The 15,909-nt window shown below is 40.7% G+C and overlaps 1 protein-coding gene across 2 annotated transcripts in view; it reads left to right on the top strand.

Moving 5' to 3' along the window:
• The window catches only part of INTS9 (integrator complex subunit 9), an 80,764-nt gene that overhangs the window by 50,302 nt on the left and 14,553 nt on the right, over positions 1-15,909 (top strand). For both annotated transcript variants that reach the window (XM_057427478.1, XM_057427479.1), the window contains exons 12-14: positions 7,199-7,370; positions 11,685-11,809; positions 13,205-13,372. In XM_057427478.1, coding sequence (XP_057283461.1) covers positions 7,199-7,370; positions 11,685-11,809; positions 13,205-13,372 — 465 coding nt within the window. The remainder of the gene's footprint in view (positions 1-7,198; positions 7,371-11,684; positions 11,810-13,204; positions 13,373-15,909) is intronic.

The raw sequence follows: 15,909 nt of genomic DNA, 5'->3' as shown, positions 1-15,909 counted from the left end.
CCATTCCCTGATGAGCAAAATGGGTCTCTTCATTACTAATTCCTGATATATATTGGCTGTTTTGCAAAACCAGTTTGTATGGTGGGAGGCAGCAGCCCTAGGCATACAGCAAACCTCTTAGTAGCAAAACCAAAGCAAAGTAATACCCAGGCAAAGAAAGTCTGAGGCTGCTATTTCATTTAGTGTTTTTCCTAAGGTCACAAATCACTGAAGTTTAGACGTGTGAGAGCACGAGATCAGATTGCTCCTTTTTTCTTCTCTAAGAGGCATGGGTTGGTTTAGTTTAGTTTCAAACAAAGCATACTGAGTTTTATATAGATGACTGACATGTGAGACATGCTTGCCAACACAGTGCCAGGACATCCATGTCAGGTACCCTGCATTATATTCCTTGCTGCTGTCCTCTGAGACAGCTACTGTCATTCTTTTACTCCTGTAATGCTCAGCCACCTTGGGCTGCGTTCCAGTTATATTGGTACCTACAGCTGGTTGCAGTTTAATGCAGTCATACTGTTTCTAAGGCATGGGAGAGGGGCTGGGTTTCTTTTTTTTCTATGAAATACAGAGTTGGAAAAAACAGTGTAAGCAGAAGAAGGGCAAAACCTTGCAGCCAACATTGTATATGTAACTTATATGTGAAATATCTTGCATAACCTCTTTTCAGTACAATCTTTAACAAATGCAGTTTTATTCCTGGGCAGAAACCCTGTGATGCCTGCGCACAGAGTATCCAGAGTAGACTCAGCTGCCGTGATGGTTTGGTGTGATTTCACCAAGCAAAATGGTCTTAATACAGACCTGGCCTGAATAACCTGCCCATGGCATTACCATCACTCTAGGAAGGACTTGGACTCAAGGCTTCCAGTTGCTAATTTAGAGCTTTTATCAGCAGCCAGCCTTTTTGTCTTAGGTGAACACACTCTTTCTAAATCTGTGAATCCACAACCTCACAATCAGGAGCTCTGCTTGCTAGCACTTAAGGGAGTTTTTAATGAGTATCAGAAGCAGACATCAAATGATCATGTCTCATGGCCAGGTTGTTAGTGGAGAATTGCCGTACTTTTTTCAAAGTAATGGTAGGCTTTTGCAATGTAACCTAGATGGAAATTGCCCATCATGAAAAGATGTGCTTAGCTGCTCTCTTGTTGGAAGAAAATAGGGAATTACTCAGACATGCCTCTTAGTTATGAGCAAGCATTAATAACATGCCTGGCATGATACATCAGAAGGGGACAGACCAGGAAATAAGCTTCTAATTATCTACAGAATAAGTCCAGCCCAGCATGCTGTCTGGTCCTGAAACTTGAGGTTCCTGTTTGTTGTTTCAATTGCAAGATTTAAAAACAAACAGGGAAAAATAATCCCCCAAATTGTCGAAGTAGTCTTTTGCAGCAGTAAGTTCCAGTGGTGCCTGATGCATAGTATAAAAGAGTATTTACTTCCCTTATGGTTGCATTTCATTTAACTATCCCTTTGTTATTGTTACAAGAGGATAAGTAAAACTATCTTCATCTTTTCTACAATTATTTTTATTATTTTTCTCTGTACTAAGTTGTTTGAAGCTTTTCCAGCCTCTTTGCATGGAAATTTTCCAGGTTTATTATTTATTACCTGTTTTGAGCTCATTTCTTGTTCTGCTGCGCTGAATAAAACTAGATACACTGTTCATCTCTGCAGAGAACCCAAAACACTTCTACTTCCTCCTTGTTACTTCCACTTTAATGTTGTAGGTGTTCATCATATTTCCTCCTGCATGGTAACTGTGTGCAATTTTTTGGGGTGGCATTTTATTTCCTAACATCTAGTCCAAGTGAACAGGGAATGTATTTTCTCTCTGTTACGAGCAAGGAATGCAGGCTATAATGCTCTAGGCTTGTAAGAATGGATTTGGACATCAGTTCCTACTAGTGTTAATATGGATGGGGTGTCTGTATTCTTACACAAGCTTTTGAAGTCTCATCTGCACTCTTTTAGCAGTGCACAGTTTAAAAGAGCTGCTTCTAAAAGGCATTTCTCTCTGATAACTGGTGTGATAGTTGCTGTGACTCTGTTGAAGGTAGTTAGGATATGGAGCAGGACTGCTGTACATTACAACCAGTGACTTCCCAGGAGGAAAACTGTGAAAGTGGAGAAGCAGTCAGTTAGGGAAGGGATGGATCACTCTGTGTGGATGGCTCTCCCCTCAGTTTTTCACCAGCAGTGTCTGTGATGGGGAAGAGAGAAAGGAGCTCAATCAATCTGCAGTAACACTGGAAGCTTTTGCAGACTTAAGAACTAGAGTTCCCAAATGTTTGTGAATATAGCAGACTGGCTGAGGGAGGTGGTGGCTTTCACTTCCAAGGCACTATATCAGTTATACTCTAGGATCAGCTGTCTAAACAGGCTTAGGTTTAAGCTCCACAATGGCTAGCTGGAATGCTGTGGAGCATAAATCAGTAATTTGTTTTGTTTAGAAATGTTATGCTGGTATCTCAGAACCAATATGTATGTTTTACCAAATCCTTTGAGTGCATGGGAATGTCCCATCCTAACACAGCCCCAGCTGAGGAATCGGCCATCTCCCCAAGCTTTTTAGAAAGGAACCATGGATTGTACGCTCCACACCATCCGTTTTGTGGAGGTAGAGAATTCATAAATGAATAGCTGGAATTATTCTAGCAAGGCAAAATGAGCAGCTTTCTGTCCTTTTCCTTTCTGCTCAGTCTTTAAATAGATGATTTCAGGCTGTAAGGTAAGTGAATCCAGACTCCTCTAAATGTCAGCAACAGAAAAAATTGAGAGGTAATTTATATTGATCATTGTTTGCTAGTGGAGGAAGAATTTGGATTTACTGTCCTCTTGTTAAGGATTCTGTTAACAACATCTAAGAGAAATGGCTTTGAAAAGCCTCTTTTTCTGACTCAAAAAATAACCAGGGTGGGAACAATATTGATTCTGTAGTGTTAAATACTAGCATTTGTCATCTTTGTCTTTGATTCCCTTCTCCATATACCGGTTTCTGTGTAACACATTCAAAGCAATAAATACCTGGGATCATATGATTGTGTAGTATTGTGTTTTGTCTTATAGTATTATATAGAATTAGGCCCCTGTTGGTCTTACAAAGGGAGGTGAAGACCCGTATTGGTCTTACAAAGGGAGGTGAAGTAATAAATGCATCACTCATTCACTGATGAGAAACGTATCTGTTCAAAATTCTGGATCCAGAACACACACACCTAAAAACACAGACAGAGTAAATAGCAGTGCATTTTGGCTCACTTCAATAAAGCATACACAAAGGCTCTGGAGATTTATCCTGTTTATAGCAGCAGTTGCTGACCCTTTAAATCAAGTCTACTGCTTTAAAGGGAATCATAACCGTTTGGGATTTAGGAAAAGAGCAGCTCTCCTCAGTCTCGGTTCAGTACTTTACCATCCTCTATCTTTTAAGCTTTCAGTCAATAATGGTCATTTCTGTAGAAATATGCTCTGAATGTTGCTTCTGGTTTCCAGCATTCAGTCCCATTGTGAAAATATTGGTTAGCTAAATGCCAGGCATTGGTTTTAGCCCCATCTTAGTACAGAGTGAAGATCTGAATGTGTCACAGTAACGACCGTTGTGTTTATACAACCTGTCTTATATCTAGATATAAAAGACCTCTACAAATCATTGCAAGTTTAGCCCCCTTAATGATTTGTGAAATTTTGTTGGACCTGGTTTGCAAATTCAGCTCCATATATTTTTGATTTGGTAATTAGGAGACATTTTGCCCTAGACACTAAAATCTACTAGCTGCTTTATCACTGGAGTGAACAGAATGCCTTTAAACTTGTTTCTGTAGCCTTTCACCACTGCCAAGTCCAGTAGTGAGAGTGAGAGATTGTTAGTATGGAGCTTCAGTAGACTTACAAGAAACGATCTCACAAGATAAAAAGTAAATATGGAAAAAACACCTAAACACCACAATTCAGGACATGGTGCTGAGGAGTCAGTATGTGTCCCTTTTCCCTCCTTAGTACCCCAGTTAGAAGCAGTGCAGCACAGTGATGGACTAGATGGTTTGTCGCTGGAAATAATAAAGTATTTAGAGAAAAATAAAACGAATGACATAGGAAAAAAAACAAGGTCCTGAAAACTGGATTAGAGGTCCTTTGTCTCTCTACAAAGTAACAGGAAGGGATTTGAAGCTTCCGTAATGCTCTGAAGAGAATACAGCTTTTATGTTTATAAACAATGATCATTTGTATAGCTATAACAGTGAAATAGGCTGTTGAGAGAATGCTTTTGCACAGAGTGCTGCTCTCACACCTTAGCAAAGGTTTAAATGCTGTGATTATATGCAGATATGAATATAATCCTGAGGAACGTGTGAAACAGAACTCTGGAATAACAGTTTGTGATTTTCAGAAGTGTGCTTCATGGAGTCACAGAATGGTTTGGGTTGAAAAAGACCTTAAAGCTCACCCAGTTCCAGCCCCCTGCCACGGGCAGGGACACCTTCCACCAGACCAGGTTGCTCCAAGCCCCATTCAGCCTGGCCTCAAACACTGCCAGGGATGGGGCAGCCACAGCTTCTCAGGGCAACTTGTGCCAGGGCCTCACCACCCTCGCAGGGAAGAACTCCTTTCTCAGAGCTCATTTAAATCTCCCCTTTGTCAGGTTAAAGCCATTCCCCCTTGTCCTATCCCTACAGGCCTTTGTCAAAAGTCCCTCTCCAGCTTCTCTGTAGGCCCACTTAAGGTATTTGCAGGCTGCTATAAAGCTGTAAAAATGTATTTCATATATCTATCTGGTGGTCTCTGACAAAGTTTAGCCCTGGAATGTCACATATCTAATTTACTGTATGAGGTAGAAATTATCCCCTTCTTCCCATTTACCCAATTGAAACTGCATTTGCAACTTCAGTTTTGAGGCTTTTGGTTTCATGGGACCATTTCCTTCCCATACTTTTAAATGCCAGTATTTTATGGAATCAGATTTGTTTTGCCCATTGTCTGCTAAACTGCAGTTTTTATTACTGAAGCTAAGTTTAGATTCTAAATATTGCACTCCAGATGTGTTAATCAGAAATCTTTGCAGTCTTAATTGCAGAAATGTGTTTTCAAGATTCAGTGCTTATTAACCGCCAGAATGGTTACCGGATGTTTTTTCCAAATTTCCCTTTTGCAGACTAAACAGGATTTTGGTATTACTAGTAAGCTGCAAAAAGTTTAGTCCCCTAGATAATTCTTCCATGATCCAAGGATCCATGTGGAAGTAACAGGCTGTGTCCTCCTACAGCTTCCATCTTACATCAAACCCCAGAAGGAATCACATAGTCCCATGTAGGAAGGGACCTCAAGGATCATCTGGTCCAACCTTTCTAGGCAAAGCGTGACCTAGACTAGATGGCCCAGCATCCTGTCTAGTTGAATCTTAACAGTGTCCATCACCGGGGAGCCCACCACTGGAAAGATACCAATCCAGTTCCATTCTAGCCATTTAGGTATGGGGCAGCAGTTACAAACAGAAGTTTGTGTCAGAAGTCAGATGCAGAATTGCAGCAAAATACTTGCTGTTAGGAACTTGAAGGAGACCAAACTGCCGGCAACAACGGAGTGTGCAGCCAACTTCCTGTTGTTGAAAGGGCATTGATGGTAAGTTTGTACATTGTCTGTTCTAGCGCCAAAACGTATTTTTAGGTGATGGCAGCTAGAAGTTGAGTAGGGTTGATGCTTTTGCTCAGCGATGCGAAATTCAATTAAGAACCTAATTGTGTGATATCCTCAAGTTCTGAAGTGCTTTGTGGTGCATAAGTTGCTAAAAGGCTTAAAGGAAGCATTAGACTTCTTGGCTTTCTGTTCGTTTCCATATAGGCACACTATCTTGAGTTAGATCTACCATGGTAAAGTAACAAATAAAAGAGAATCTAAAAAGATGAATTACAGCTTTGAGAGACCAGAGGAGCTGCTTATCACAATGTTCTTTCTTAGTTCCTCTTTTGAAAATCAAATATGTTATAGTGAAAAGCAACGTCCTGAGTGGCAGGTTTTTGCGCTAGAAAGGCGTGATGCACACGTCAAGTTATGACACGTAGTGAAGAGCATTCTCTTTGCTAATTAGTTCTGTCATCTGGGGTTCCATGGCACAACAGCCCCAGAAACGTGTTGCTGAGCCCTGCATATGGGAATTCTGCATTCTGAGCCATGTTGCAACTCCTAGCAGGAGGCAGCAAAGTATGGTGAGATCTTTGATGAGCAGTGCCACCTCCTTTAAAAAACAGCTGACAAAGGAATTACTGTTCCTCTCTTTCACACCCTTTTACCACTCTTTATGTTTTCAGTTGTTCAGTGTGTGATTTCATTATGTTACATTGCATACTCTTTAAGAAAACTGTATTTACTGTTATTTTCAGGCTGGGGAAGGATACATATACCTGCCAAGAAAATACTTGCAAAATATTGCATGAGAGTGCTTGGCAGACTAGTCTATTAAACTGCTTTTTAAGTTGAACCTTGCTTTGCAGAGTAGAAAACAGTGGCAGGAGGAATGAAGCAAAATTCTTCCTCAAAAGCACCTTGATAAATAAACTTCCCCACCTTAGTAAAGAAATCTGTTCCACCTGCGTGGTTGATTGCACTCTGTTTGCCAGCTCTAGTCACAAGTACTTATTGCTTGGCTCATCGTTAGTAGTAGTTTCAGCAATAGTTAAGGAAAAGCAAGTCAGTCTGTTCTTTCATATGGTTTTTCGGAAGACTTGACTTTGTATGAACCCGTTACACCAATGAAACTCACAGTAACATACTGCTGAAGGCGAAATCGCCTTGGTACTACTGTGATGCAAGAAACTCGGGCTAAATATCAGTGCCCAGAGCTCTTTGTAGACATGGCAAATAGGAAAAAGCAGCTTATTTTGAATTTGGCAGCTGAGCATTCTGTTCACTCCAGGGAAGTCTAAGCAGGGAGTGTTTGCAGTTCTCTGTAGCTGTACTGCTGTACCAAAGAAGTGAGAGCAAGGACTAGGAGGCACCTGGCCCCATACTCTCACTTCCTTTTCATAACATATGGGGATAGTCATGACTAAATTTGTTGGAAAATCTAGGGGATAGGTAGGAAAGGACTCAGTAATGAGTTAAAAATAAACTGTAGAATATAATCTCATGTAAATAAACACACTAAACTACAGAGTAGAGGTGTGAAAAGTTTGTAATGTCTGGATTTTTGTTTTTCTTCCAGCTCATTCAGACAAACAAATTGAAACATTATCCCAGCATCCATGGAGACTTCAGCAACGACTTCAAGCAGCCATGTGTTGTTTTCACTGGACATCCTTCCCTTAGATTTGGGGATGTGGTTCATTTCATGGAGTTATGGGGGAAATCTAGCTTGAACACTGTTATATTCACAGGTAAGTAAAATGCAGATATCATTACCAAATTAACAAGAAGTTGGCCACATCCTAAGGGCCTTACTCATTTGTTCTGGGGCAGAAGTTTATGAGTTCAGTAGGAGCTCATCTAAATTAAGACCCCAGGATTGACTGTAGGGAGAAACGTAATTATTGCACCATTTAATTTGTTTTAGCCCTGCAGAGCCAACCTTTGCCACGCAGAGCCCATTCCCACCATTTCTAAGTAAAATCTCTGTTATGCCCAGCAGTAAAATGTCTACAGGAAATTAATTTTTGTACTGAAAGTGGCTGGCTGCAAGTCAAATCCAGGCAAGACCTAATTGGTACTGGTCAGAAAGGAGGAACACTTCTCTATGTTTCATTGGAATCACAAACCTTTCCTCATCCCTCCTCCGGCCCTTTCACCAAAACCTCAGGCAATCAGTTTGTTTTATAGCTGTTACCCGTCACTCCTGACCTTCAAGGCAGTTTCAAGAGATATGCCCCAATTAAAGTAATTGGTAACATTGCAATATAGATATGCATTGTCTTGGAAATAGGGAATTCTGCTCCAGAATGGAGTCCAGCTGGGACTTCAATTAAAACCAGGGTGCGCACACCCTTTGCTGGGTTGTATATTTCAGGAATCCCTAGGAAATAGGTGGCATTAATCATGTTCTGAATGTACTACCCACCATCAGTGAGGGCGTCAGAAACTGGCCTCTGGTGGCAAGAACTCTTAATTTGTGCATTCTTATAGGGAGAGGTAATTGACCTTTCTTTCTGTGAAATAAGGAAATAGAGGAAGCTTCTATTAAAACATGGTTTTGGAAAGTTGTTAAGGCATCTGAATGGCCATCGTAACAGATACATTAAGTCATGGTCTTTTGAGGTTCATTCTACTTTATACTTCAAATTAAACTGTAGGTGAGATCTGCTTTGGTTGTGATGACCTTGGAGTGCACAGTGATTCCAGGTGCTTGTAATGGTTTTGTTTCCTAAATTCATCTATCCATGGCTTTTGGACTCTGTGTGTAGGCATACCCACTCAGTGATATGTTGCTAATTCCTTATGACTGTGTCAACTGGAACAAAGACGCATGGTTTAGCAGTGGACTTGGCAGTGTTTGGTGTATGGTTGGACTTGATGATCTTAAGGCTCTTTTCCAATCTAAATGATTGTGATTAATGTCTACAGAAATTCCTAAGAGATTAAATTCTTCTGTTCTCAGTAACTCCAGTGGAAATCTGAAGCACCTCCATCAATGCCCAGGATTTATTTTATTTAATTATGTAGCTTCTCCTGTTTTAAGATAAAACCTCTTGTAATTATGGAAGAATTGTGGTCCATTGAAGCAGTGTGTGATAGCAGATGATTTTCTAGCTTTTCCTGTGAAAGACTCCTAGCTTCTAGTAATTAAGACCTTTAAACTACAGGCCATCCAGTGTTGTTAATGATGACACTGCTTGTTCAGTCTGCAGGAGATGGGTAGTCTCCACCTTTCCAATTTGTAATGTAAAAGGCAACTATGAAAGAATATAGACTAAAACAGCAGCTGCAGCCAATAGGCAGGACACCAGCTGTGAGCAAGCCGTAGTGCTGCTCTGCTTGCTTGTGTTATCTGCAAATGTTACTGCTGAAGCAGTATTGAATAGATTATTGATTAAAAAATATTGAATGCCACTAAGCCACAAAGAAATTCTAGAAGAAAACACAGTAGAAGGAAGTCTGCTTCTTGCTGTCTCTCCAGTTACAACAATGCTGTAAAAACTAACTCCCTAGGAGATCTTAAAAACAGCTCATGTGTGCCACATCAGTGCAGTACAGTGGAAGATTTTATAACACAGTAGTAAATCGGGTCTCTTGGTGGGTGGGGAAGCTAAATACCTGTAATTCTGTCAGGAAAAGGTCAGTATGTGTCCTTGACAAGCTCTGTCTTCCATCAAACAGGTGAGTTTTGGTTTCTTGGTAGTTTCAGATCAGCTCTTCCTTGTATGTCCCATGAGCTCATTGTGAGACTAGCTCAAGTTATGTTTTCAGTAAGTTCTAAATCTTAAAAATCCTGGGTTAGAATTCCTTCACTAGAATTTCTCGCTTTTCCAAGGCTTTTATGTTCTTAACAGTTGTTCAGAGAGACTACAAACTGGATGCCATTTTGGATTTTTAGATCAAAAAATCCATATCTGTACGTTATCTGAGCCTAAAGATTCAAAAATACTTAGTCTGAATAGACTAAGTGGCATTATCAGGTACAAGCAGTCAAATCCATGTGCCATCCACAACACCAGAGAGGCTGGAAAACCTCTCTTCTGATGACTTTTTAAACTTACTATTTGTAATTTCATTGTACATCTCTAGCAGAAGACCTCCCATGTCTGACTTAAGTTTTCTGGTTTTCCCCAATAAGTTTTAAAGTATCTTCTGATTTAACCCTAACTGACCACTGACCATTCTTCAGTGAACACCTTCTCAGTATTCTTTTTTTTTAAGCTTCTGTTCATTGCAGTTAAACTATACTGCCATTAGCTCCCATTTTCTACATCGATATTTTTAGGCTTTGTTTCACTGCCACTAACACATCTGCTTTTAACTAGCATGGCTTTTTGCCCAGTATAATTTTTGTTTCATGTTTGTGGATTCATGGCTTTTTGGGCATCTAGTAAGATGTTCTTGTACAACTATCATTTCTTGTTAATATTTCTCACTTTGATGTTCCCAGGCAGTTATTCTGACAGTTGCTTTAAACTTGGGAAAATTATCCCTTTGACAGTTCCAAACTTATGTATCATTGCCTGATGCTATATTCTGTTCTCACAGGGTAAATACAACCACATCGTGATCGCTGGGACTTAGCCAGTAGCAGATTTTTAGCCTAGCAATTAACTTGTCTTTATCAGTAGAATGAGGCCCAATATTGAATGTTGGATGCTGTGCTGGGTGCTGAACTTCCTGTGGTAAAGTTTTAAAGGCACTTTTTCTTGCTGTCTACATGAGAAATCCAGCCAGTGCTCTCATCAGGGTGATATAAAACTGCAGAAGATGGCTGTCTAAATCTATACTGAAGTCTGTATTTAAATGTCCTTTTTCTTCATCCTTTTGCACAGCCTGAGCAGATACTAGAGAAATACCTCATACTGTTTTCTAGCAAGGCTTGGTGCTTTGCAACTGTGCTTTGCTCTGCGGGTTGCCCTTTGAGACCCTGAGGTATGGAGTAGTCTGGTAGATAAGTCTTTCATGTATCTAGTAGATAAGTCTTTCTCATTCTGTACTATCCAGGCTAATTCCAGTCTTTCTTTCTCTAGCATTTCCTATATGTGATCTATCCCACAATTACCAGGTAAATAGTGATGGCATAAGTTTTTTGCAGACCATTAGTGGACCCCAGAATCAAGTGGCTACATGTATCTTACACTGCGCCACCTATGAGACCTACGTTTTCCTTCACCAAAAAAAAAAATACTGTTTCTCTGTAGTATTCTCAGTGTTGTATTACTCTCTGTGTAAGTAAAAGCCCATTCAATGCATGACTTTTCCCTGGCAAACCTCTAATCTGATTTTTAAAAGTCAATAATAAAAGTACAAACAGGAGTTGAGACTTGCTAGGTCTAATAAAGATAACAACTAATAAAAGCCTTATCTCCTTCCGAATAGCCCCTACCAAAGACAACCTTCACTTCATACAAGCCTGAACTAGACCTGCTCTGTTGGCATGATTGTAAAAACCTCAATTGTCTGTCCTTCGGCAGGAGGGCTCTCTGCAGATTCTCTAGGGTTGTGTTAACATTTGGACCTTTGGACCCTTGTTTTTCCACCTGTTTAAACCTGGCACTTTGTTCAGAAATAAATAAAAAAATATGTATATATGTTGTAAGGGAAAAAAGGAGTTGGGAAGCAATGTGCCTGCAGCAGAGAACATCGGTATACTTTCATCAAGATATGAGCTTTTTTGTCACTGTGAAAAACAAGATGACATTTGTGTTACCTTATGATACCCAAAATGTCTATGTCTTGCCTTCTTTTACAGGATTTGATTAAAAATAAGAGGTGATGTTTTTGTCTTCTTTAAATTTGTTATAAAAATTATGCAATAATGTGTTCAAATGAAATAGTATAGCTCTGTTGCTTGATTAAGGTAAGACTAATTGTGGGCATAATTTTCATCAAATTAACTGAAAATAACGGGTGAGAGAAGGAAGAAGGGAAGAGAAATCTGAAGCAGAATTAACATTGCGGAACAACAGTTTGTCTAGACTAGAATATGGAATCAGAGAGGCATTGGGCCATCTTTGTTTTTAATAGGCATTCAGTGTTTTCAACATTTCTCTTTTCAGAACCTGATTTCTCTTACCTGGATGCCCTGGCTCCTTACCAACCTTTGGCGATGAAATGTGTTTACTGTCCCATTGACACAAGACTGAATTTTATTCAGGTGTCTAAATTACTCAAAGAAGTTCAGGTAATTAATTTTCTGTTGCCTTTTCTTACGTTTCTTCACACAAATAGGTCAGTTGTGAGCAACTCTCACATTAAACAACAAAATTCAGACAACAGCCAGATTCTTTTTTCCATGACAGAGCACATGGCTTTGAGCTCTCCTTTATCATGCTGCTCCAAAATGAGCATGACATGACTGCCAATCTGCACAGAGTGGCTAGAAGATCCCTAAAAGGTCAAAGTGCAGAGCAGGTGATGTGTAGATGTCTTTCTTCCTTTTTAGGTATATGTAGTCATAATAAGTTTTTCCCCTAGATTCTTTTTCTTGTTTGTTGAATAGGCCTGGCTGTGTCTAATATAAAGGGTACTGAGTACTGAGTATTCTCAACACCCTCAGCTTTAATCATCTCCTCTGCTCTTTATCCTGCAGTTGCTACTTGCTTTGGTCCTGGCACTGCTGCTCTGGAGTTTCACATTTCTTCCAAATCCGCTACTTTCCTTACTCCATTGGCAAAATCCAGACTTCTATCTAGGAAGAAGACCAAAGCATTCGTGTAGTCTATGCTCTCCCCCTTTGACTCTTTTTTTTGTGGCTTCTACTTGACCATGCAGTTTGTTTCTACTTAAATGTGCTTTCTGACTCGTGACATAATACCCGTTTGTTTTTTTTCCTGGCTGAGCTTTTCCCTTCATTCTATCTTCAACTTGTTGAACACAAAAATACATATTCTTCCAAACCATTTAACAATGCCTGGATCACTGTATCTTACTGTTCTGTGACCTGGCTTGTCATCATGCAACTGATAGCGATTGCCACTGCCTGTTTTTTGGACAAGCATCTCTTTCCATGTTACTACTGAAGTATAATGCTGTTTCCAAAACAGTCTGCAGAAACACTGTCTTGTCTTTTGGCTTCCTTATATACTGCAGCGATCCTTGTGGCAACCAGCCTATTTATGCTTTGCTAATATACTGCTGACAGGTCATGAAAACTCAGAGTTTATTGTGCTGTTTTGCAGCTTTGCATATTGATACATCTGCCTCACTCCACACCATTGTATGATGGTCTTTGCCTCTACTGTCGTTTTCTCCCAATATAGATGACAAGAATTCACAAGAAAAAGCTATTGAATATTCTTTTTTTTTCTCCCTATGGCAGTTAACAAGACTACTGATACTGAAGTGGTGATTAAAGATACAAATGTAGGCCTTGTTAGTCTGGACACTGCTGTATACAGAGCACCTTGTTCCGATACTCACTGGATCTTCTGGGTTGCGTCTTTTGCATGTTTTTTTCATGCAGATAAACTAGCTTGCTAACAACAACCTGCAGACCTCCTTATGGTAGTAATTACTGCTGTAGGGCAGCACACAGAATCACCCACACATTTTTGTAAGTCACCGCATTCTTTTCCAGCCTCTTCATGTTGTTTGCCCAGAGCAGTACACTCAGCCACCACCCACCCAGTCTCATCGCACAGATCTGATGATAGACTGTCAGCCTCCACCAATGTCCTACCGCAGAGCAGAGGTGCTGACCCTTCCATACAAGCGGCGCTATGAGAAGATTGAAATCATGCCAGAAGTAAGTAGCAAAAGTGGGGGAAAAAGATGGTGGCTTCTTGCTCGTACAATCGAATTCAAGCTCTTGCTTCAGTAGCCCCTTTGACTGATATCTTGGGGCTGTGATTTACTGTTTATTATGATCACATAAAGCACTTCCTATCAAATGGATGGCTAAGAAAGAAGCATTTCTGAGGGTGAATTTCACTGTGTAAACTAAAGGAGAATTGTGGGCAAGCAAAAATATATTCAGGTTAATTGTTCTATGCAAGGAGATATGGCATCTCTCCTATGGAGGCAAGCTGAGAGAGCTGGGCCTGTTCAGCCTGGAGAAGAGAAGGCTCCAGGGAGACCCTAGAGCAGCTTCCAGTGCCTGAAGGGGCCAACAAGAAAGCTGGAGAGGGGCTTTTGACAGGGCCTGTAGGGATAAGACAAGGGGAAACGGTTTTAAACTGAAAGAGGGGAGATACAGATGAGATCTTAGGCAGAAGTTCTTCCCTGTGAGGGTGCTGGGGCCCTGGCACAAGCTGCACTGAGAAGCTGTGGCTGCCACATCTCTGGCAATGTTGAAGGCGAAGCTGGTTGGGGGATTGAGCAACCTGGTCTAGTGGAAGGTGTCCCTGCCCGGGACAGGGAGTTGGAACTAAGTGGTCTTCTGACCCAAACTATTCAGTGATTCTTTGATACAAAACAAAGGGCAATCTCTGCTAGCCATCTGTGAGGCAAGCCAGTCATCTCCAGTTTAAATATGAGTAACCTGTGGCACTGCAGTTTGAATTAGTGGCCCAGGGCCATGGAAGGGATCCCAGAAATCTGAGTTTGTAGCCAGGAGTTGGGAGTCCTTCCCTAGCTGTACCTACCATGAGAAATAGCTTTTCCCCTGAGGAGCAGTATTCGGTCATATGTTAAAGGCAGTAGTGAGGTGACTCATTTGTATTATAGCAGTTCCAATAAACACTTAATTCCTCCAGTCTGCTGAAGTCCAGCAGGTTAATTGGTTGCTTGTAGCCCTCTGTACTGTGGACTGCTTATTCCTGCAGCATTTATTAATAATTTATTAACCCCATAAATCAAATATAAATGTGTCCATAATACAAAGGGTAACCCATATTCTAACAGACATGATCTTAAAATATTTTTTGACAATCCAATCAGCACAAATGCTTCCTTGGATTGAAGGTCACAATGGCATTTTACAAACAGGCATTACTGCCATTTGGAAACTGTTGAATATGTAAGTCTACTTTTCCCCAGAGAGTAGAGGAAGCGCCCATAGTTAAGCCGAACATCGATACAGACTGGTACTCCCTTAATGACATCCCTCAGCCAGTCTGCAACACCCATTCCTACCATTTCACGTGTGTCTGCTTTGTACATCGCTTCTGTAAGGAGTCTTCCCAGCCCACTGGTTAGAAGACTGCCAGAGACAAGGAGGGATTATTTAATTAGAAAATATACTTGGATGCAACTCCATCATGGCATGTATATTTAATTGTTTTGGAAATTTGCATATTTATTGGATCCCATTAAACCTAAGAGTATCAAAACATGGCTTCCATTCACCAGTGTGACCAAAGCAAATCTTATATTCTGAGTGCAGAGAGCCAGCACATGGCTTACCTATTATTTAGATTCCACTGAAGCTTTGGGTTGTCCCCTGAACTGTGAGGGTGAGTGAAGTTTTGTATGTGAGCCTATCCCTGGTGTCAGCCCTGTGAAGAGAGTTGAGTACCAGCTTTCCCTACAAATAGAATGCAAATTAGCACAGATGCTACAGATGAATATTCACCAACCCTCAGACATTTTGAAGTTCCTATCAAGGGGGAGGGTTGTCTAAAAGTGTAGCTGGTCTGTGCGAATGGCAGGTTCAGTTTCTTGCTCTGTCAGTCTTCCTGTGTGATCAGCACGAAGTCTAAACAACAAAATGCAGCTCACATTGGAAAGGACACCAAAGACTGCATAGTTCCTTGGCAAAGCTTATTAATCCAAAGGCTCATGTGGCTAGACTGCATCAGAAAACAAGTCAGTGTTTCTCTTGTTGGCTTGGCTGTTGGCAGCAGGATCCCTTACACTTGAGGCTCAAGAGGCCATGTGGATTCAGTCTCATTGGAAGCTATTTATGTGAAAATGCTCTCAATTTCTCAAACCCAGTCTCCAGTAGTTTTTAGGTGCTGTCACCAAAATGAATGGATTCTTCCTATACCTCTAGGTGAAAGCAGTACACAGAAATAAGAGCACTTCCCAAAACTGCTGTAGACAGTGTTATATTCACCAACCTGGGAACTGGCAGCAAAGAAGCACGCAGAAGATGAGAGCTGGTTTCTGTTGCATTCACTCTTAACTTGGAGAGCTTGAGCAGAAAGCTGCAGGCAGGAATGTTGACAGAAGTGTCCCTTTTTCCCTCTAACGAACATCAATCTGTTCACTCAGGAGTCCTAATTTCACAGGTATCTGTGCTCAGGGAGTCAAAACATTAAGTGATTTTTCCACATCCAGGTATTCGCTCTGGTTCCAAAGCTGAACTTACCAACTTGTTACAAAAAGCTACTTGGTACTTAG

The sequence above is a fragment of the Pezoporus wallicus genome, unplaced genomic scaffold (genome assembly GCF_028554395.1).
Source record: "Pezoporus wallicus isolate ANWC-B61680 ecotype Strahan unplaced genomic scaffold, APGP_CSIRO_Pwel_v1 contig_6464, whole genome shotgun sequence".
NCBI lineage: Eukaryota > Metazoa > Chordata > Aves > Psittaciformes > Psittacidae > Pezoporus > Pezoporus wallicus.
Note: the sequence above shows the minus strand (reverse complement) of the source record. Positions and strands in the feature narration are given on the sequence as shown.